We start from the raw sequence: 23,976 nt of genomic DNA, 5'->3' as shown, positions 1-23,976 counted from the left end.
TGCCTTGTAAAGCATCATTATGCATATTATATAGTTTAGCATATCTGTGTGTACCAAATAAAATGAATATTTGTGCTTTGGCAGATACTATTATCCCATTCTTTTTTGTCCCCCTAGGAAACTGTTGTGGAATATGACACTACCTATTGTCCTGTCGTTAGTGAAAAGGTAGATTTTTATTACTGTTTTAGTGTATATATTAAATTTTTTCTTTTTTGAAAATTTATATTAATTTTTTTCATATAGTCCACATAACCAAAATGTGATAGGTATATAGAACATGTGAGAGACATTATCAGTAACTTGCGTAAGTTTGAGAAGTAATATGATTTTAGCCAGAATTTAAGAGAAGTCCCGTCATTTTCCTCCACTCCTCCATATTCCCTCTAGGACCTCACGGTAGACTTCAGGCTGGTAGGTACATTGGTGAACTATTATTCTGAGACTCCGGTGGGACTCTTAGGTTCTGTAGGACCCATCTGGAGCTCCACAGCTGGAGTTTGGTGTATCAGTGTCTGTGTTCTCGAGGGAATGGTAGTATTCAGGAAGAAATGAAGGCTAAAAGCATTGTCATTTTTATTCATTTTACTCTACCTTGTTTATATACTACTCAAGATGTAGATCTGACGTGTACTTTCAAAAACATATGCATTGGATAGACTTTGGGAAATGTAAAACAGGTGCCAGAAATGCAAATATGAAACCCAACTGCAGTGTGAAATTGTTGTGGTCATTATACTGTTCTTTAATAAAAATGGACTTTTAACTGCATCATTTTTTCTTAGTTGTGTTGTAAATCTTCTGTTTACAGGATTTAGTCTGAGTATTTAGTAGAAGTCCAGCAGTCATGAAGTATAATTTCCTCAGTGGTCTTTGTCTTGCCCTTTTACAGATGGTGTAAAATCAGGTGTGTAAAAAATAAAAAGCAGTTGAGTTGACGTGAAAGATATTTCAGATTTATGCATCACAGATGATATTGTGTGATTAATGCATTCATTGCTTTTTATTGCTTTTTACAGATAATGTACTTGATGCATGGAAAATTATGTGGGTTAAATCTGTGCCAGGTTTTAGAGACTATGAATATCAACAGATGTTATCATATGAGTACCATAATTATTGTAAGATCAAGAAATGTTTATGAAATGTATGGACATAAATTTCATTTATGTAAATTGCTATCTTTAATAAGAAACTTTAGTGTGAATGGTTTAAATTTGTAAGAAATTGTAGATGAGATTAGCTTGGTATAATGCAGTCACAAATTAGTTACCTTAAATTTAAGTGACAAGAAAAATAGTTCTTGAGTTATATTGCTCAGGCACTGCATTGCTTGTGCTGTGTAAGTTTGTTTAATGTGAATTTAAAATATAGGCCCATTATTTACAGAAAATAGTCTATTAATAGAGAACTTAAATAAAAATTAATTTCTTCCTTGTTCTTTTCAGTTCTATTTCAAATTTGTTCTATTGCACTAGCTCCTCTGCTGACTTACACAGTCGGAGTTTTGGAAAAGGTTTAAGTATATTTGAATCTAGTTATTTGCTTTTTGTCTGTTTCAGAACACCAACATAAATAACAGGTAATTCAGCAAGATCCTCTGTGGTGAAAGACATCATCCCTTTTTTTTAAGAGGCTGAGGGGCTGCCTTGTTTTTTCTGCTCTAAAGCAGAGACTAGAAGTCCCAAAGTAAGCTCTTTGTTAGGAGGGATTGTTTCTTTGTTTGTATTTGTATCCTTACAGCTTAGTAGATATATATAATGGACTTGGCTTTTCTTGTTCTCCAATAGTGATAAATTACTAGCACTTTCTCTTACCCCTTCAAGGAAATAGTATTTTGTGAATGTTTGTTCTCACTATGCCTTCCTGTGGCAGGTCAGATAGACAAATATTAATCAGGTAGTAAATAAACATTTGTTAAACACCTACTATATACCAAGCACTGAGCTACATACTGGGGATACAAAAAGAGGCAAAAGACAGTCTGTCCCTGTATTTGAGCTCACAGTCTGGTGGTGGAGACAGCAGGCAAGCAAATGAGTACAAACCAGCTGTATAGAGGGCAAATAGAAAATACTTAAAAGAGGGAAGGCAGTAGAATTAAAGAGAGTTGTGAAATGTAGAGGATGGGATTTTAGTTGGGACATAAAAACAGTCAGGGAAGCTCGAAAGTAGAAACAAAGGAGAACATTCTAGGCACCAGAGTAAACGCCCAGAGGTTAGAGATGGAATGTCTTGTTTCATGGGACATCAAGGAGTTCTGTGTCCCTGGACTGAACAGTACATGGCAGGAAGCAAGGTGTAAGAAGACTGGAAGGATAGGAGGAGGCCAGTTTGTGAAGAACTTTGAATGCCAAACAGGATTTTGTATTTGATGCTAGAGGTTCACTGGAGTTTTTTGAGTAAGGGTGTGTGTGACATGATCTGAAGTGCACTTTAGGTGGCAAAATGGAGGATAGTTTGGAGTGGGGAGAGACTTAAGGCTGGTGGATCCACTAGTAGGCTATTGTAATATACTGTAGCAGGCAATTTTTAGAAGTAGAGAAATTGAGATAGGGAAATAAAACCCAGGATTTCTTGATAACCACAATATTTCTTATATTATGTTACAGTGAAACCTGTTTAGAAGATCTGCTATGTGTCCATATTGGATTCATATTGGATCACTTTTCCATGAGTTCTCTCCTACAAAAAAACCCCAAACTATATTAATTTAGGAGTTACTCATTTACTGCTATTGAGTAATCATCTGTCCTTTACTTGTATTGTGAAACCAGTCCTATCTAATCAGCAAACATTGCTAATGAATCTCCATTGTGTGACTGTATTGACATCCAGCAAAGTATATATAACTGAGCCACCTTGCCATAATATCTTCAACCTGACTATACAAATATAATGCGATAAGTAAACTAGGAATATAGACATGCAGCAGATGCCTCAACCCAATCCATTTAACCCTGTATCCAAAAGCAACATATTGTCATTGTGATCCCCTGTGCTGCTGTCATGTTATAACTAGTGCTGGTGCTGATGATGCAAAGGCAACACATTCACTGTTTTACTGCTTACCAGGGGCTTTCCTCACATACCTTTTAGGTAAGCAGTAAAGATACTTACAGATGAGGAAACTTAGGCACAAAAATGTGGAATGACTTAGAGTGAGGATTTGAATCAGGGTCTTCTGACACAAGGCTCAGGGTTCAAATGCAAAACCAAACGAAGTTGTGGTTTTTATACTTGTTGACCTGATAGACCTGAACTGAGTTTCCCATAAAATTAGCACCTACTTTGAAGGCCATATTGTTGGGGAGTCAGGATATAGGAAAGAATCGCTAATACAACGGTAAGATAAAAGCAGATAGCAAAAAGCACAATACATGGAAGTGTATTCTAGGGGTGATCATGAATGAGTTGAAAGGTTAATATGGGTTGAACTTATCAAGGAAAGCATCCTTCAGGAGGTAGGCTTAGAGCTGCACTTTAAGAGATAAATAAAATTTGGAGAAGTAGTGTTCCTGAGCAGGGAAATACCATTAGTAAAAATGCATAGATGAAAATTGAGAGTATTGAAGCCAAAAGATAGTGAGGATATTGGTCTGATCGAAGTGGAGAATATTTATTGAGAATTATGGGACTTATGATTGGATAGGTATGGTGGGATATACAAGAGATGGGAAGGGGCTTTGACAAGTGGGAAGCTCTTCTGGGGTACTCTGCCTTTTGGAAAATCGGCACTATAACCTCAAACTCAGCATTTCTAAAATGGAGTCCTTTCCATTTTTTTTAAAATTAAATTTATTTATTTAACTTTTAACATTTATTTTCACAAAATTTTGGGTTACAAATTTTCTCCCCTTTTATCCCCTCCCCCCCCAAACACCAAGCATTCTAATTGCCCCTATGACCAATCTGCTCTCTCTTCTATCATCCTTCTCTGCCCTTGTCTCTGTCTTCTCTTTTGTCCTGTAGGGCCAGATAGCTTTCTATACCCCTTTACCTGTGTTTCTTATTTCCTAGTGGCAAGAACATTACTCGACAGTTGATCCTAACACTTTGAGTTCCAACTTCTTTACCTCCCTCCCTCTCCACCCCTTCCCTTTGGAAGGCAAGCAATTCAATATAGGCCAAATCTGTGTAGTTTTGCAAATGACTTCCATAATAGTTGTGTTGTATAGGACTAACTATATTTCCCTCCATCCTATCCTGTCCCCCATTACTTCTATTCTCTTTAATCCTATCCCTTCCCATGAGTGTCGACCTCAAATTGCACTCTCCTCCCCATGCCCTCCCTTCTATCATCCCCCCCACCCTGCTTATCCCCTTATCCCCCACTTTCCTGTATTGTGAGATAGGTTTTCCTACCAAAATCAGTGTGCATTTTATTCTTTCCTTTAGTGGAATGTGATGAGAGTAGACTTCATGTTTTTCTCTCAGCTCCCCTCTTTATCCCTCCACTAATGAGTCTTTTGCTTGCCTCTTTTATGAGAGATAATTTGCCCCATTCAATTTCTCCCTTTCTCCTCCCAATATATTTCTCTCTCACTGCTTGATTTCATTTTTTTTTTAAGATATGAGTCCATCCTCTTCAATTCACTCTGTGCACTCTGTCTCTATGTATGTGTGCGTGTGTGCATGTGTGTGTGTGTAATCCCACCCAGTATCCAGATACTGAAATGTTTCAAGAGTTACAAATATTGTCTTTCCATGTTGGAATGTAAACAGTTCAACTTTAGTAAGTCCCTTATGACTTCTCTTTGCTGTTCACCTTTTCATGGTTCTCTTCATTCTTGTGTTTGAAAGTCAAATTTTCTTTTCAGCTCTGGTCTTTTCATCAAGAATGCTTGAAAATCCTCTATTTCATTGAAAGACCAATTTTTCCCCTGAAGTATTATACTCAGTTTTGCTGGGTAGGTGATTCTTGGTTTTAGACCTAGTTCCTTTGACTTCTGGAATATCCTATTCCATGCCCTTCGATCCCTTAATGTAGAGGCTGCTAGATCTTGTGTGATCCTGATTGTATTTCCACAATACTTGAATTGTTTCTTTCTAGCTGCTTGCAATATTTTCTCCTTGACCTGGGAACTCTGGAATTTGGCCACAATGTTCCTATGAGTTTCTCTTTTTGGATCTCTTTCAGGTGGTGTTCTGTGGATTCCTTGAATATTTATTTTGCCCTCTGGTTCTAGAATCTCAGGGCAGTTTTCCTTGATAATTTCATGAAAGATGATGTCTAGGCTCTTCTTTTGATCATGGCTTTCAGGTAGTCCCAAAATTTTTAAATTGTCTCTCCTGGATCTATTTTCCAGGTCAGTTGTTTTTCCAATGAGATATTTCACATTATCTTCCATTTTTTCATTCCTTTTGTTTTGTTTTGTGATTTCTTGGTTTCTCATAAAGTCATTAGCCTCCATCTGTTCCATTCTAATTTTGAAAGAACTATTTTCTTCAGTGAGCTTTTGAACCTCCTTTTCCGTTTGGCTAATTCTGCTTTTGAAAGCATTCTTCTCCTCATTGGCTTTTTGAACCTCTTTTGCCAATTGAGTTAGGCTAGTTTTCAAGGTGTTATTTTCTTCAACATTTTTTTGGGTCTCCTTTAGCAGGGAGCTGATCTGCTGTTCATGCTTTGACTTCATGTCTCTCATTTCTCTTCCCAGCTTTTCCTCTACCTCTCTAACTTGATTTTCAAAATTCTTTTTGAGCTCTTCCATGGCCTGAGCCCATTGGGTGGGCTGGGACACAGAAGCCTTGATTTCTGTGTCTTTGCCTGATGGTAAGCATTGTTCTTCCTCATCAGAAAGGAAGGGAGGAAATGCCTGTTCACCAAGAAAGTAGCCTTCTATAGTCTTATTTCTTTTCCCTTTTCTGGGCATTTTCCCAGCCAGTGACTTGACCTCTGAATATTCTCCTCACACCCACCTCGCCTCCTGATCCTCCCAGCCAGCATTTGGGGACTGAGATTCAAATGCTGCTTCCAGCCTTAGGGCTTTTGGCGGGGTCAGGGCTGCTATTCAGTGTGAGATTAAGTTCAGGTGGTCAGGTCAGGGCAGGGCCGCCTCTCAGGCTCAGTTCCCTCAGGGGGTTTATGCACAGACCTTCCACAATGGATTCAGGCTCCCGCCCACTTGGGGAGCCCTGGTCTGCAGCTGCCTCTCAGCTTCTACCTCCCAGGGGGGCCTGAATTATGGGGGCACCCCACTCCCCTCTCGACTAGCCAAAGAGACTCTCTCACCAACCCCCATCACCTGTGGGTGGAGGGACTTGTGCGGCCGCTGGAGATCCCGTCTCTGAAGCCTGCTTGGATCTGTACCTCTTGGTGCCGTGGCCACGGCAGGTCTGGGCTGGGCTCGGCGTCTGCAGAGCGACGGACCTTTTGCGAGAGGTTTGCAGGTCCCTCTGTGGGTGGAGGGACCCGCGTGGCCGCTGGAGATCCCGTCCCCGAAGCCTGCTCGGATCTTTTCCTCTCGGAGCCGCGGCCGCGGCAGGGCTGCACTCAGCTCCCAGTCCCGGCGCCCAGTCCGCAGCGTGAAGGACCTTTTGCAAGAGGTTTGCAGGTCTCTCCGGAACAGAAATCTCCCTCGCTCCAATGTTCTGCGCCCTCTGGGTGCAGAATTCGCCGTGAGTTACTTCTTTGTATTTGTTTTATGGGTTGTGGGTTCGGAGCTATGTGTATGTGCGTCTTTCTACTCCATCATCTTGGCTCCGCCAGTCCTTTCCATTTTTGATCCAAACTTGTTTCTTCCTGTTTTTCATATTTTCATCATTGGGCTACCAAACCTCAGAATCCTGTTGTATTTCCTCATTTAGTTATTAAGTCTATTCTTGTATTATCAATTATTCTTTTTGAGAAGTTGTGAACTGGTGGGATTCTGTGAGTGGGGTGCAGGGATGTAGGTGGGATATCTGGGAGATTGGGATGGGGATCTGAGGGACCTGGGAGCAGGGATCTGTGGTGGTCATGAGGATCTGGGTTGTGAGAGTGGGGATCCAGGGAGTAGATTGAGGAGATCATGGATCTATTGAAGCTCTTACATGAACATCTTTTTCTTTTCCAGTCCCCGTTTCTGTTATCCTAGTCTGGTCCCACACTTCCCAGACTTTCCCTGACTCGTTCTACATTGATTACTAAATTAATCTCCTTATAGAATGTTTTCATAGTGTCACTACCCTGCTTAGAATCCCTCAGTGGCTCCTTTTTTTTTTTTGTTAGGAGAAAGTCCAGACTTCTTAACCTAATATTCAAGTCCCTTCACCATTTGACCTCAGCCCATATTTTTAGCCTTATTTCCTACTCATCCGAACCTTCTTTTTGAGCCAGTTTTACTTACTTTCTTCTGTATATATCTTGGTTCACATTGTTTGTGCTCTTTCCTCTTCAGCAGCACAATTTATAGTCATATCTCTATCTTCTGAACTTATTAGCTCTTATTGTTGGCATCATTCATTTGTAGCTTAATAACACTGCTTTAGGCCATCTTTTGTATTGCTTTTGTATTATTATGTTGTGGAGCGTCTTGAAGAAAGAAATCTGATACACACACACACACACACACACACACATTTTGTCTCTCCCGCAGCATCCAGTATTGTACACAGAGTCAGCTGGTAAAGGCTGCCACCTAAATATTTGTAGGACTGTTAAATACCATGGACAATCCCTGTCAATACCTTTGAGAGTAACATCGTTGTTTTTCATATTTCAGTTTTCAGCAAATTGTATAAAGACCTTTCTCTCCCACTGGTTTCTACCTTCCCATTTCTTAGAGCAGGGATTTGATTTTTAACATGTGGTCTGTGGCTAGTTTTCAAGGTGTGAATTTGGGTAGGGAAAAATGACATTTATTTCAGTATACTTTATTTCCTTTACAGTTATTATTTTGAGAAGTGATTCTTGACACAAACAAAGGCTAGACTCTTTTCTACTAGGTAAAATTAAACATTCCATGTCTGTTGTGTACATCTGATGACATTACATGAGGAGTAGAATTTTAAATTGTTAGTACTGTAAGTGCAAGACTTAGAACATTGATTATGCTTGTGATGGAAGCCATCAGTCTTGGTGCAACTCTAGTATACTATTTAGTAGAAGGCTGTAGGACTCTCAGACTATTTTTGCCATGACATTTAACACATACAAAATAAAGCTCTTTTCAAGTCTTATTGCCAGGCAGACCTCTTAGTGGAGTCCTGTAACTCTTACAAAAGTGTCATGTATAGGAACCTATTTCAGTTAAGCAGAATTACCTAGTACAAAGTCTTATCTTTAGATTCTATTAATTGTGGTTATTTTACTTTGCTTCCTTTTTCTTTTAATGTAACGTTATAGAAGCTCTGTTATGATCCTGCCATCCTTTGACTGATTTCTTTGATATTTGTTTATCTGAATGTACAGATTAAATAGGTATCTGATGCATTTTGGGGAAATTATAACAGACTTAAAGAAGTATTGCTTTAAAGTCATTCTATAGACAGAATCTGGTTTAGTAAGAGGTTTAATTGAGCTGAAGCACACGCTTGCAGTTTTGTGATTAGATGTTGAGAATGATGAGGTGTTTGAATTGATCAGATTTTCCCTAGCCATGGCATAGAGGTAGAGTAAATTCAAGACATTGATTACAGTATTGAAGTGGGACAGACATTTTAATGTCAGCTTTTGGATGATTTTCTCCATTATCTTCCAAATAAGGAGAAGACAGCAACAGTACTTAAGGAAATGTTTGATAGCTCCCAAATCTATTTCTATGTGAAATGTAGAATGTAGATGAGAGCTTTTCAGCACAACTTTCATTTTACCCAAGAGAAATGCTATTTGAAATCTAGTCCTAGGTTATTTTTCCACCTTTTTTTTCTTTTTCTTTTTTTTGAAAGGAGGCTTTAAAAAGGATTTAAGGAAGGCTTTGTATTCTTTGGAGGTTTTTAATGAAACTATCAACAGGACAGGTAGTCTCACAGGACATGAGGAGATGCCATTCACCAAAATGAAACAAAAAAAGTAGTAAGTAATTCCTTCATAGCCTGAAAGAGTTAATGTTAAGCTCTTAAGTGTTTCCTCCAGTTACTAAATACCTTATAAGTTTGTTTGGAGGCTTAGAAATAGGTGGCTCTGAAAGAGCCTGTTAGCCACTGAATATGAGGAACCAAATACAAAGAGATACTGATAGTAAAGCATCTGTGTTAAATTGAATGTGTCAGTGAGTAAGAGACTCTTGCATAAACTACACTCTCAACCCTCTGTTCCTCTTTTTTTATTTTTTAAAGCTGCATGTTTTCACTAAGTTTAACTTTTGTAGGTTTGCTCACACGTTGCAAGGATCAGTCAGGTCTCTACACAGCCACCGCAACAGTAATATCACTACGTTTGTATGATGTTTTTTACTTTTCAGTATTCGTTTGATCATTTTTTTCATTAATTTATCAAAGACCCGGAGTAAACACCACTTTTAGTAAAGAACTGCAGAATATCTTCATGGCCATGTAGAGTACACGAAGTTCTGATTTTTATAGGGTCACTTGAAAGTGTAAAAGAGAACTTTGTAGAATGCAGTTTGCCTACCTTAGAAAAATGGAGGGGCTGTATTGATCCTAGTAAATCAAGCCTTTTAAATTATCCAAGGAGGCAAGAAAAAAATGTAAATATGATTAGGCAGCACTAAGATCTAAGAATGGGAACAATAGTATGGAGAACATTTTCATAGAAATTTATTTCAGGTATAGAAGGTTTTTTAACTTAGCATGAGTTTTTTAATAGTAAATTAAATATTTGTCTATCACATTTCCACACTTGCCAAGTAGTTTCCCTATTTTGGCATATTCTAGTAGGACAGGAACTATGACTTAAAACTAAGATTTCCATCTGTTCTGTGTTTGTGTATCTTTTTTTGATTAATTTTGGACAGTTTAGAACATATTTTTTCCTGTTTATTATTATTATTTTTAATAACAGTAACAAGTAGTTTTCACTGGATATAAAATTTAAATAGTGATAATATGCTGTAATCTCTTTTAAGATATTTGTCTGGTGAGAGTCATTTAATGTAAGTTTTCTTTAGGAAATTTTGCCATGATGAATGACCCCAAAGAGCTTTAAAAAACATGACTAATGACACTAAGCTGAGTTGTGGAAAAACTGCTTCTCATTAATGAATTTGTGCTGTATCATTCTCAGTAATTGTTGTGTCTTGGTTTGGAGCACAGTACAGTATCTAATATCGTGGCATGCTTATGAATCCCCACAAATGCTTTCTTTTCAAGTCCTAGTACATCACTTCTTTCCTTGCATTGATCAAAGGTTGGAAAGCTTGTTTTATATGTGTAGCCAGGGTATTTCATAGCTGTCTTACATTCTTAATCTTTTGGCTATTTGGTTGAAATACATCCACGCCTTTTAAATATTGAAAACATAATATCCTTTAAACTACAACTGCAGAGTTAAAATGAATTTTATGTGAAATATTCAGTTGTGGACCACATCTTCAGCTTTTTATATGCCACAGTGGTCTTGTTTTTTCCTTTCCATTGTCTGATAGTGAGGTCATTTTCAGTCCTCTGAGAAATTCTATTCCCAGCCAGATGCGGCCCATATATTAAAAATAGCACCTGTGGCTAATATCACAGCAGCTTACCATAAATTTACATGGTAACTAGGATTATATCTGTCATGACTGCTAAAAAATGTCTAGATTTAATTTGATTTCCAGTATTGTAGAAGCTATCCAACATTTTGCTTCATAACTATATTTTAAAAGTTAAAAATCACTCCATTGTTAAGTTTTATAGCACTCCTAGTGCCCATTAAGTTGATTTGTTCAATGGAGGTCAGAGTAAAGCAACTTGGCTACATTAAGATCGGAAACCAACCCATTTGTGACAAATTTAGTCCTTGAGTGTGAATCTTCTCAACGTCTCTGCACTGATTGGATTCAGGTGTAGCTTATGTCAGTAGCATTTAACCTCAAAAGAATGAGCAACGTGATTTGCTTGTTATAAATTATAAAGTATTTTGCATTTGCTTGTTTTAATGTAACTGTTGACTATGTTGACCTGTGCTTGACTGCTATACTCTGCCTGAAAGAATTGATTTTGAAGTCTAGGCTGGGCTGGTAGGTGCTTTCCCTCCTCCCCCTTTTATATGGTCCTTACAAAAATTGCTTCATTTCCCATTATCCTTTGAGTCATCTCCCACATGTTATGATTTGTGCACCTGCATAGTTTTAAAATTATTTTGGGGTGTCATTTTATCATGTTATTCACTAACTTCCTAGCATTTATGAATATAATAAGTGATTCACTGTAAATCAAAATAATTTAACAGGGTTTGGAGTATGAATTCCTACAGTATCTACCAGTTTGACATGTGTTGTTGCTAGAAGCTGGTAGTAAATTTCCATGCCATGAGAAAATTAATTCAGAGTCCAGAAGTGAATTTGAAGTGCTAGCTCAAATACCTGGAAATTTAACATTTTTTTCAACATACATTATTGATTAACATGTTCTTTAATTTGTACTTTTAATTGACTTAGCAACAATCTTATTTCTGAGTTAGGAAGTTGTAAGGTCAAGTTTTGGCATAGCAGTCAGGACACGTTCCAGCTGCCTGGAACTAGATCTGTAAGTGTGTGCTACCCTCTTTTTAGGTAGGGACACAAAGGGAAGAGGCAAGTTCTTTTCTGTTGATTTTTCAGATGGAAGTTTAAAAGATCCTTTTAACCTCTGTAAGGAAGAAGAAAAACATCAAAGACACGAGGGGATATGTGTCCATGAGTACATATACTTAACTGTGGTAGCAGTGGTCATAATGATTTGAAATGGAAGAAGTATTAAATTCATGTTGCAGATTCTGTATACCTAGTGTGCTCTCAGATAATAATGAACCTCATACTATTGGCAGTTAGAGAATATTGTTAATGATAAATTCAATGTCTTATAATATAATAACTTATACTTTAATATCTTATACTAGTGACCAATAATGAATTTAGAGCTTTCTCTATTTGCTTACTAGTGATATGAGAACTAGATGAGTGAGATATATGTTGAGCTTTTTGAAGGAAATGCACATGAGGAATACTTGGTATCCTCTGCTTTCAGTAACTTCTTGGAGGTCTTTGCTGGAGGAAGATGTATAATATATCTCTGGACTCTAGTTTCTTGCAACAGCATCAGGAGATGTAATTTTCTCCTCTGAAGAATATTTGAGTTCTTTGATTTCTCTATGAGAAAAATAGCATCAGAACTTCCTTAACTGCTTCCTTTGGAAGTTAAACATGATTAGGACTTTCCTGAAAATGGTATAACAATGTTTTCCTCTGAATTTCCCAGTGTAGATACATACTGATAAAGAATCGTAGATTCAAGGAAATACTTTCAAAAAGGAAAAGGAATTATGTGGTTGCTTCTGTCCTTCACTGCATGGATTTTTTTTGGATCTAAGCTAGATTACTAAAGGGCCCAGAAGTGATCCCTTGTGAAGTTAGCCTTTGTAAATACAGCGATTAGAATGATGCATTTGTCAATATGTAGCTATAACCTGTCTGAGAAAATCTGTTAGTTTTCAGAGACTGGCAGTTTTCTGCATTTCTCTTCAGCTTAGAACTGAAATGCTTAAATGATACTTGGAGTGAAACACAAAGCAGATTGCTATTTTGAACTACTAATGATGTTTTAACTCAGAGTTTTGTCTATGTATATATAGACAAAGTTATATGACTTTGGCCTTTTGGAATAACATTCTCTCTTAGGGGAAGCAAAAAACATTATTAGATCTTGTTTTAAGTTATCGAATTAGTCAGCTTGAATTGAACTTGGTTTAATTATCGTTCCATTTTTAATATTTGAGTGAATTGTAACCTTTTAGAGCACCTAAACCCACAATTATTTAGAACTTTCATGAAGAACAAAACTATCCATCTGCAGATTTGGGTTGCCATATTTTTTAGATTCACTTTTGAATAAGCATGTTATGCCACTTTTGAAAGAATTGTGACTCATTTTTCTTAAATAATATATATAGGACTTTCTTTTTATCTGATTGGAGGAATAAATGATTTCAAAGGTGGATTGTTTTTAAAAAGAAGAAAAAACCCCACAAAATTGCTTTGTAATAATTTTTTCAAAGCAACAAAAGTATGGCCTAAATATTTCTCTGATATGATATTATGTCTATAATTAAGAATGGACTGACTGGCAAAAGTTGGGAAAAAGAAAAGGAAAAGATTACAATGAACCTATTTAAAAATTAACCATTACTTGCCAAAAGCCCATCAGAGCCACATAGCGGACATCCGTTAATCCAGTGGTTAGCTGTTTCAGGCTTTAATGCACACTGTTTTACACGTTAACGGGTTTGAAGTTCCAGGCCAGAGCTGACCTTTCACATCTGCTCCTTTCACAGTAGGAATCTCCACTTACTGCATCCTGTCAGAATGGATTAGAGTGACAAAGCGCAGGACTCACTTTGGCTGCAATTTAGTTTTTGATCAGAATTATTTCTTTCACAAACAATCACATTTGCTAAAATGTTACATCTGCTATGAAAACCACTGGCAGTTCCTCAGTTTATCAGTATGATGTGAGTATAATTTTTCATTTGTTTTTCATAAAATGGCAAACCAGCTTATGCTTTTTTGTGATGTATACGTGTATATATATGTATTGGTTTCTGCCTTTCATTTTTGGGGTTGGAAGGAAATTTGCTTATAGCTTTAAATTAACATGAAGCTGGCTGAAGACTTTTAGGGATTTGAGTGAAATTGTTTTTGTTGTAGAACACAATTGTTCATTTGGGAGCCAAAGCTCTAATATTATTTCCAAAAATTGTTAGTGGTGGTTTGGTGTTTTTTCACACAAGGAAATGTTTTTGCTTTCTGAGTGTGTGTATAATTTTCATTTGGTGAACTGGAATCTCTGTGTCTCCGTTTTACCCCATTCTCCTGTCTAATGATGTAAACATCTTTTTCTATTTATCCTGCTGCACATCACCAAAGCCATTGCTGTCTTGAGATATTTGGGTTATAGAAAGGTTTAGAAATTTAGTCTCTTACTTCCTTTGAAAAGGAATTGCTCTGTCAAATGGCAGTAGAAGGATACAGATTTATTAAAGTATTTCTTTAGTGAGAAGCTATAATATGGCATACTGGATAAAAGTCATAATTGGGAAGATCTGGGTTCAAGTTGCCTTTGATACATGCTGACTGTGTGACTGGAAACTGTCTTTAACCTCAGGCAGCTCTAAATTGATGTTACAGGCGAATAGATAACCACCATTTGTACAGGCAGTTTCTACCCTGAGAATTCCATATACTAGCAAAGTCATAGGCCACATCTCCTTAGGGCAGCTAGGTGCTTCAGTGGATACAGAGCCAGGCCTGGAGCCAGGAAAACTTGAATTCAAATGTGGCCTCAGACACTTACTAGCTGTGTGACCCTGGGCAAGTCACTTAACCCTGTTTGCATTAGTTTCCTCATCTGTAAAATGAGCTGGAGAAGGAAATGGCACACCACTCCAGTGTCTTTGCCAGGAAAACCCCGATAGAGTCACAGAGAGTCAGAAATGACTGAGAAAACTGAATAGCAATAACATCTCCTTGGCATACAGAATACATTTTATTTCCTGATCTTTTAAGCAAAAAATGAATTCATATTTGTCAGGCAGGATGGTCAAAGGGATTCTTTTTTCAAGAAGCAATTGTATTTAATGGATGTTGAGATCCTTTCCAACTATAGAACACATTCTGAATGGCATAGTCTATGCTGGGTGCTCTAAGGCTGTGCCCACAGAAAGTGAGCTCTGGCAGGAGAGGGTGAGTAACCTGCCCCTCACAACGTTGGATTGGCCATCGGGAGTACATTTTTCTATCCTTCAGATAGACAAACTAGCAGAATTAGAATCAGGCCTAGAAAATGGCTTGCCTAAAGTCATACAAAATATTTATCCTTTTTAAGAAAAGATGTTTTGAGACATGCCATAAATTTGGTCAACTCCAGAGAAGTTGTGTTATGCCAGAGATTGAGTATGTGTTGTGTTCCTAATGCTAACCAAATTAAGTTTGCTCTTTACTATTGACAGAATATTCCAAGTTCAGGTCAGTAGAGAGGTCATTCTGAAGGAACTAAATCATCATTTCTGCTAGCCCAGCATGTACATAAGATGTTTTAGGCTGCTGTATCTGCACACAAGGTGGATTTTGACAAAGGGGCAGTTACAGGGTTTTGTATAAGATTTTGTTAGCATCTTCATGTCATTCCATAAGATTTATCCTAAACAAAATTCCCCAGAGCTGCTATAGAATCTGGACATATTTGCAGTCCAATAGAGAAAGAGAAACATTGTTAGCGAAGCCTCTCCTTGGATCAGGTCCTTTGTACCAGAGCTTTGCCATAGTAGACTCAGGTGGACAGAACTAAGAAAAAAGCGCAAAACCCAAAAGATGTTTGAATTGATTTGTGCTTTGAAATACTTGTGATAGCACCTTACATTACAGAGTGACTAGATTTTTTACATTCATGTGAAAGAGGTAGGGCTAGACGGGTGGTATGTTCCAGTGACAGCAAAGTAGCAAAATTGAAGCACAGAGAAGGTAAATGATTGGCTTGTGGTTATATTCCCAGATGTTACCATAGCCAGCACTAGAAAGAAACCCAGTCTTGATTTTCTAGTCCAGTGAATTGCACTGTGTTGCTAGTTCTATACATGTAAGCATGCTCTTTGAGGCTTTTATTACAGTATTTCTACTGTTTTCCTTTGGTGGCTAGAACATTTATTTTAACTGGTCCAATTATCATTGTTCTTTGCACAGCAGAGTTTATTATTTTAAGTGACTTGATTGCTTTAACAGGTGCTCAGCAAGTGAGGGCTTCATTGTATTATTTAATGTTTTGGTTGGATGAAAAAATACATTAAAAAAAATAAAACCAGGATTTTTGTTTGATGCAGCACCTCTAAGTTATACCATTTCCATTGCCGTTTTTATCCATGAAACTCTTTACTAGAATGTGTTGGGTTAAAGGAATCAGAGTGCTATAAGGGAGAAACTTTACATTTTTACAAGTTTTTCTTTCTTTTGCTTAATTGAACAAAATCATGTAAAAACTACTAAAACAGAAATAAGAATTTTTGGTGGTTCCTTTTGCTCGTAGAGAAAGAAAGCAAATAATAAGATTTGAGTTCTATATCAAGGATTTTTGCTTTTTAAAAAAATTCCCTGGATTTTTCCTAGGCATATAACCTTCTGCTTGTCACGTAGTAGTTAAGTATTGAAGTTCAGAATGAAAACCATGAGGTACTGTATGATCCTCAGTAAAATAATTTATTTTATTTGAACAATGAAGGGTAGATTTTTATTGATGGATTTTTAGAAAGATTTTCAGTGATAAGGTCTGAAACAGAGTTGTCTCCTTAATCCTCAGTTAAGCAGAACATTCAGTTAACTAGGACTACCTTAGTCTTAGAGCATTCCACTTCGTTGAGATGTTATTGAACTTAGTTTCTTCTTTGGGGGACTATATATCATGATTGAAAATGAAGGTGATGTAAAAACAAAAGATAGCTATCTACTACATTTTTAAAAGAAAAAGTATAGAGTACGTACATACATGATAGCTCAAAAAGATGTGTTTGTAGAACAGGCATCTTTCCCTTCAATTAAAACAAAGAAGGCTTTCTTGTTGTTGAATATAGTTTAAGTCTACCAACAGAGCTAGATGATCTTATGATGAATCCTTTTATTAATTGAATGACAACAGCCTAATTCCTTTTTTTGGTTGTCTTAAGTTTTCATATCTTAGGTTTGCTGAAGGTAGGATATTCCTCTTGTGTGATCCAAGTTAATAAATCAGAAGAAGAAGTCGAATGATTCAGAGAAGGTCAATGCTTAGTGACAAATACTTGACAGATGATATTGCTGTTTAATGGAAAAAGGTGTGTCATTAGATGGCTCTACCCATGATGCTTAGTGTAACACATGATGATGTAAGCTCTTTTGACTTTAAAGCAACATAAGCTGATTTTGAAGTGGTTCTAGAAATCTGAGAACTTGTTCGAAGTGTGTAGAATGTGTTGAAATAAATTTGCCACTTAAGTCTCGCTCTGTATAGAGAAAGTTTTTTAGGAAAAAAAGTACTTCACCCCAACCCAAAACTTATTCACATCAACAATTTGGAAATTCACCAGATTTTGTTGCAGATTCTCATAGGCTTTCAGCATAAGTTTTTTTCTTAGGGGATAGTATGTTAAGTATAAGCTGCAAAATCTCATTTTTATGTTAGCTCCCTGCTTTTTGAAAAGAGGTGCTTTATAATACATTTTTATACAATTCAGTCTGTAAGATTAAAAAAAAAACTTAAAAAAACCCTTCATCTTGTGATAGAAATATGAGCATTTACTACTGAGATTCCTGTACAGATCCCATGGAAGAGACAGAAGGACTGCTGGTAATGTTGGTCTTGGTTTTGCACATTCAGGAAGAGTCATTGGAGCTGTGTGGGGATATTGCAGTAGACTTCAAAGTGGACAGTCCTGGGTAACAGATGTCTCTTGTTGGAGATCTGTGCCAGGTACACCCTCACATTCATTAAGTGGTGATTTAGTAATCCTGCTCTTTTTAGGGTAGAAATCTTACTTATTTTACACAGGTCTTTATGGTAAAATAATTAGATATATTTGCCTGTGTAAGCAAACTGATAAATTTGTAATAAAGTGTATCGGACCGTTTACTTGGCAGGGACAGAACAGCTTATGAAAGCAGAGCAGTTTCCAATGGAGCATGCAGAGCTTTGAAAGTTCTCAGCCATAGCAGAAAGTAGTATTTCAAATCACCCTTAAACAATTGTTTGTTTTCGTATTCCCAACCAAGTTTATAAAAATTTGGTCAGACAAGCATTTTGTTTTGATTTGGAATATTTTTAGTGAATTGTTATCTGCTGAATGCACATATGGTCCTGAGCTTTCTTACTGTGATTTATTTATTTATTTGAAGGCTGGATCCTGGAAGTACAGGGGCTCCTTACAGACCCAACCCCCTTACTGATTTGCACAGGAAGATTTACTTGCTCTGTTTCTGACCTGAGCTTGTTTGCCCCTCCTTAGGCGGTCAGGTGGCCCATATCCTCCTCCTTGGCGCTCACTCTGTTGATGCCAAACTTAGTGTGGCTTTTTGATCCCCTGTAGACTGTAGTTCAGACCTTCTGAGCTTGAGAGCCCAGCCAATCAGCCTCTTTGTAGCTGGGGTTACAGGTGTGGGCCACCACTGGTAGGCAGACATTCTTGCAACTTTAAGCCCTTCTATTATTTCTCCTAAAAAGGCCCTAGTCCCCCTCTCCCAATGTTTTTGGTATTTGCATAGGTAAAAAGCACCTACTGTGTGCAAGGCGTAGGGAATAAAAGGACGAAGATAAACCCTCAAGGCGCTTGCTGTCTGTCTGGAGCAACACAGCATGTATACAAGGAAAGCAGAGACAAAGTAATAATGCAGAGTAATTTCAACAGGCTAAGAGTGCTAATGACTGTGGGTTGGAGGATGGTTAGGAAAGTCCTGTAGTAGGAGGTGAGTCTTGAGCTGAGTTTTGTAGGGAAGCCAGGTATTCTACTAAGGAGAGGTGGGCATTTCAGGTTTTCTCTTGGGCAAAGGCACAGAGGCAGGATATTGCACATCAGTCGGGGGAGGGAGGAGGGAGAGAAGAGAGAGGACAGAGAGGGGAGAGCAGCCATAGGAAATGGGTTTTCTCGGTGAGAGTGCCAGCCACTTGCCTATGAACTCTCTTCTCCCAACTCCTACTGTTTCATTTTGAGTTTCTGGCTTGGTTAATCAGATCATTACTGATACTGAGGACACAGTTGCCTTCCTCCTTCGGAACACGAAAACTCGACCGAGGCATTTACAGCATTTGGCTCCTGGGGTGTAAGGCTCTATCATGTGTTTTAAAGAATTACTTTTTTAGTGACATCAAAAAATGTGTAGTTTACAAAAACTACACCTGGTCCCGATTGCCTGGGATGAGTCCACATTTGCATCACTGCAAATGATTTTGAAGATGGAATTCTTGGGTTATTTTCTGTCTCCTGGAGCCCTTGACATTGTACCGCTACCTGTGTGTGCAAATTTCCTGACATTAGAAAGGCTCTGCCTTCAACTGAAATGTAAGTTGGCTGCATTTATTTTTCGTGTTCCTAAAATTAGGAAATGATATGACAATAAACAGAAATGCCCTCAGTGAAGAGAGAAGGGAAACTGTTGTTTATCTGGTCAGGTGGTTTAGATTAGCAGTGATGCTGTTCTGTATTATGTTACTTTAAATCATTGTGTCCCAACAGGACATAAATTATGAAGATTGTTACAGTATGTTTCATCCTATGTAAGATCAACAAATTGGAATAATTTTTATAGGAAAATCACAGGGCTTTTGGCAAGGTTATTGAAGAATTTATTTTTACTTGAGTGCCTCTTATGTTATTTCTTAATATATAAAATGCTATTTGTATAATATATAAAATACAAACTTTAAAAAAAGGCAATAATTCTTTTCAGCAATTACTTTAAGTGGCAAAGTACTTCAAATATATCAGTTTGTGTGCTTTTTCTGTCAAAATGTTTTAGATAGATCCAGTACTGTTAGTTTCCTTGCTGATAGAACCGTAAACAGGCATTGCAGTTAGTCTTGCTTCATCTAGTAGATTTTCTAATAGACATAACCTGTGCTAATGAATTCATTACTCCAGTATGGATACTAATAGAAGTTTATTTTAGGTAAGAAGGAGTTAAAAACAACTTATGCATAAATTTAGTTTGTTGTTTTGATTTTCTTAATGAGCTATCTTAAATTATGATAATACTATATTAACATCAGCAATTCAAGTGGTTTTTGCATTTTGCGCCTTAGACCAGGCATGTTAGATTGTTTGGGGAAAGTGTTTGTTCCATCAGTGTTTGTTATTGTTAAGTCCTCTTCATTTTGTTGCAGTTTTCCCAGTGGTCAATATATAGTTGATGTATTTTAAGCACACAGATAAGTAAATTGTCATTCACAGTCAGTCGATAACTAACTTTATGATATGACTACATAAAATAGATTGTAGAGATTTTCAGAAATATTAAGTTAACTGTTTATCTTTTGGAGGATTGATGGAAGTTGAAAACCAGTTGATTTTGTTAAAATATAATGCCATCTGGGAGCTGCCTCTGCAGCGCATTTTAGAAGTTCTAATGAATTTTGAAGACAATAGGTATAGTGTCTTAGGTTTACAAGTGAGATAATTGAGATGAAAGAGGCTAAGTGACTTGGTCAAAGGCACAGAGTCAGAAATCATAGAATTCTGAAGTTCTTGGTTTGCTGCAGTGTGATGGCCCCATTAGCAGATACTCTTGAGACTAAAGTAAAGCCATTGATATTGAAGCTGGTGACTGAGTCAAAGCATGGTACACTTTTAAATTTTTCTACTAGTCCAGAGCCCTGAGATTGTTCTTTTGTTAATGTTGTTTAAAATAAAAATCTGTTTTCCATAGAGGTGAAGATGTTTTTCCTTAAGTTTCTTGACAGATTTGGAATAAATACTTAATATATTTGTGATTTGCTTCAGTTGAATCCAAGAATGTTTTAACAGGACTAGGGATCTTTCTAAGTTCATAACCTGGGCACTTTGAAACACATAAATAAAAAAAAGATTTTTTAAATTGCTGAGATGTTTGGGGTTTTTTTTGGGAGGGGGGCGAACTAGCACCATCTTTTAAGTAGTATAATGTCAGACCATTTTGTTCTAGAGATGCATTGAAGTATTCTGTTATCAGAGTCTTTTCATTAGATTTGCTTTGGTGATATATTGGTTATCAAGGTAATATTGAAATATGAATCAAAATTATGTTTAGAAATGATTAAAAGAAGAAATGGGGCCCAGGTTAAGATATGAGAGAAGGATTAGTTGAAATTAGTTGAAAAAGTTATATAGACCTCTTAAATCCATTGACTAGATTGTAAGTAGATGGAATTGATAGGAAATCTACATATGTGCTATGAATACAGATTTGATGTTGGTAGTCTGGGGCCAAATACTTACTACTTAATTTCCTTGACTATTTTTTTTTCAATCCTTTGACCCAATATCTTTTTTATGCTGAGGCTGAGGGGGATATAGTATCTTTTCCTTCACTTTAATGCTGACCCAATCTGAGAATAAGCTCTCCGTATGGAGTGATACTCAAACCTTGAATTTTTCTGCAACAGGGCATGTCAGATAGAAACTATATCTAAATGACTATATTTGTAACATGTATTGGAGTATCCCTCATCATTCACTACCCCTCCCCCCCCCCTTTTTTTTTGGTTGTTTTCTGGTAAACATCTCTCTGAACAATGTTTTTGTTCATTTTAGTGACCTCAGGTTCAGTTTAGTCACACTATAGCAGAATGGAGCGGCAGCATGGAGTAGTAGACAGAGATCTGGCCTTAACTAGGAAGTCCTAGGTTCGAGTCCCATCTCTGACATCTACTCTTTGTATGCACCAAGGTGAGTCACTTAGCTTTTCAATACTGTAGACCAGTGGCATCATACTCAAATAGAAAAAGATCCCTGCTGGCATATTGACTTAGAAAACCACAAGTTAATGTTATCTGTGTTGTATTATATTTTTATTTAATTTGTCAAGTATTTCCCAGTTACATTTTAATTTGGTACCTGGCAAGCTTGAGTTTGACACTTCTGCTCTAGGTAGTTCTTTAAGACTGTAAGTTGCAGAAAAGATGATGACTTATATTGGTAGAGGAAGTTTCTTTATCCAGGAGTTCTGGGTATGTATGAAATCATGGGTCTAGTCTCTGTACCTATGATAGCACAGAGCTGAAACAATTCTGTCCCAGATATAGCTTGTTGAAAAGTGCAAAAACTATACCAGAGTAAACATTATTAGAGGAATGCAAGGTTTGCTAGTGTTTGTGTATATTAAGAAGTGTAAAGTCTTAATCATTATATGAAGAACTCTGATAGACATCCCCACTATTATTTGTGTATCACTACTCCACCATGAGGTGGAAAAAGTGTGTGTGCTATTAATAAAACCAGGATCAAGAGAATCGCAAAAGACAGTTTTAACTATCTGATGCCAAATGCCAGTGTAAGGTGCTACCCCTTTTAGCTTTGACCAGTTTTATTTGTGGAAAGGGATGGAAACATGCACAATTCTGAGAAAATCTCTGAGAAAGCAGTCCCCCAAAGAAAAGTCCTTGGGGAGAAATATAGTTTTAAGAGGACTGAGAGAAAACAGTCCTCAGAGAAAGGTAGTTACTAAAGATAAAGATGCCTTAGTTTTTTGCTTCCCTCAAGCGACTTTACATGACTGTTATGACTGCTATGAGGACTTTAAGGCTGGTAGCTGGGAAACTCTGATTACCATAATTTTGTTGTCTGTAGGACAATTGTATATTGCCTGTTTATGGTATTGTTGAAAAAATATGAATTTAGGTTTCTCACTTGAAGGTAGAAGTGAGTCACTTTCTGTACTTATATGCTCAAGGCAAGAGACAGTCAATGACCGAAGAAGCAGAGGAGAGACAAGGTAGATGGAGGTGAGGAATGGAGACTTTCCTGCTGCTTGAAAGGAACTGAGTCCGCCAGAGTCCAGCTTATAGGAAAGCAGCTGAGCTGAGAGCTTGGAGCCTGCATCGTTCCATGGCTGAGCCGATTATTGTTTATATTACTATTATTATTATTATCACAGTTTTAGATGGTAACCTTCTAGAGAGCAGGGACGATTTTTTACTTTTCTTTGTATTCCTAGTCCTTAGCACAGTGCCTGATACTTAAGAGGCATTTAACAAATGTGTATTCACTGATTGAGGACAGACTTTGCTTCTGCTGTTGGGAACTGAGCCAATTTGAGGAAAAACATTGCGATTAGGAATTTACTGGAGGAAAGAGTCCATTGGGGAAAAGAAAGGCTTCCTTGCCTTGCCTTTTAATACTTGACAGAGGAAGACCCCTCCAAGTTCAGCCAAGAGAGCAGTAGATTCCAGTCTTAGGAGAGCTGCTTTTGACTAAAAAAGATTATTATTGCCTTGCAGCCCAGCCAGATAGCGATTTGAATAGAGCAGTTAGCAAAAAAGAGGCTTCAGGTGACTTTTGGTTATAGACTGTGTAGACTGTACCAAGGAAACCAAAGACATCAAGATCTACAGTTCAAAATAGTGTGTTGCCCTGGGCACATGGGTTTCCTTCCTCATGCACTCCCTGTTTAAGTTTGTGTTCACTCTTTTCTGTGAACGCTGTGTGCATTGTTGGGGGAGGGTGATCCAGGTTTACAGCTGGACTTCATGATTATTCTTGTTCTGCATGGTTGAATAATGTTTGATGATTGAATTAATGTTGTCATTTTAACTTACTCGTTTGAATGAGAAGCATAGGGACTCAGGAGCTCTGGTGAATTAGTAGCCTATAGCTACCCCTAACCAGTGGCATATCTCAGATCCCTCTGAGAAACCCTAACCTGTTGGCATGAGTGCAGATCGAGGTGAGCGAGCAAGCAGAGAGAGAGAGAAAAGAGATGAGTTGTGGGCAGTGGTGGATGTGCTTATGCTTGTGCCCATCACAGATGGATTCATGAGTGAGGAACCGTGACAGGAAAAGCTAGTCACATCCCTAAGGGATGACTATTTTAACAGGTTTTTAAATGTTATTTGGAGCAGAAAGTGGGTCGTAAGCTAGTGAAATTTTGTCGATACCAAGCCTAGCATTAACTGAAGGACTATGAATAACTTAGGGCTGAAATATGGGACTATCAACTAGTGACTGACGAAGCAAATGGAGAAATGTAGTAGAGAACTTGTTACTGCAGGAGAATTTAGAAATAAACTGCCTTCTTCAACTCTCACTTTCAATCTAAATGTCTGCTCAGCTGTTAAATACAACACTTAGGCTAACTTGTAGCAAAACGAGGAGGCCTTATGTTGAAGTGCATCAATACATGGCCATTTTGTATTCAGACTGTACTTCATGAG

The 23,976-nt window shown here is 37.4% G+C and overlaps 1 protein-coding gene across 6 annotated transcripts in view; it reads left to right on the top strand.

The window, feature by feature from the left end:
- Nucleotides 1-23,976, top strand: part of PCBD2 (pterin-4 alpha-carbinolamine dehydratase 2) — a 53,398-nt gene that overhangs the window by 14,793 nt on the left and 14,629 nt on the right. The window contains exons 1-2 of one of the 6 annotated variants that reach the window (XM_072629906.1): nucleotides 10,914-11,099; nucleotides 13,391-13,567. The exons of 2 other annotated variants lie outside the window; for them this stretch is intronic. In XM_072629906.1, coding sequence (XP_072486007.1) covers nucleotides 13,529-13,567 — 39 coding nt within the window. In that variant the 5' untranslated portion in view covers nucleotides 10,914-11,099; nucleotides 13,391-13,528. Of the gene's footprint in view, nucleotides 1-117; nucleotides 169-10,913; nucleotides 11,100-13,390; nucleotides 13,568-23,976 lie in introns of those variants that run through there. 3 more of the 6 variants (XM_072629907.1, XM_072629905.1, XM_072629904.1) reach the window with 3 other exon arrangements.

The sequence above is a fragment of the Notamacropus eugenii genome, chromosome 1 (assembly GCF_028372415.1).
Source record: "Notamacropus eugenii isolate mMacEug1 chromosome 1, mMacEug1.pri_v2, whole genome shotgun sequence".
Taxonomy (NCBI): domain Eukaryota; kingdom Metazoa; phylum Chordata; class Mammalia; order Diprotodontia; family Macropodidae; genus Notamacropus; species Notamacropus eugenii.
Note: the sequence above shows the minus strand (reverse complement) of the source record. Positions and strands in the feature narration are given on the sequence as shown.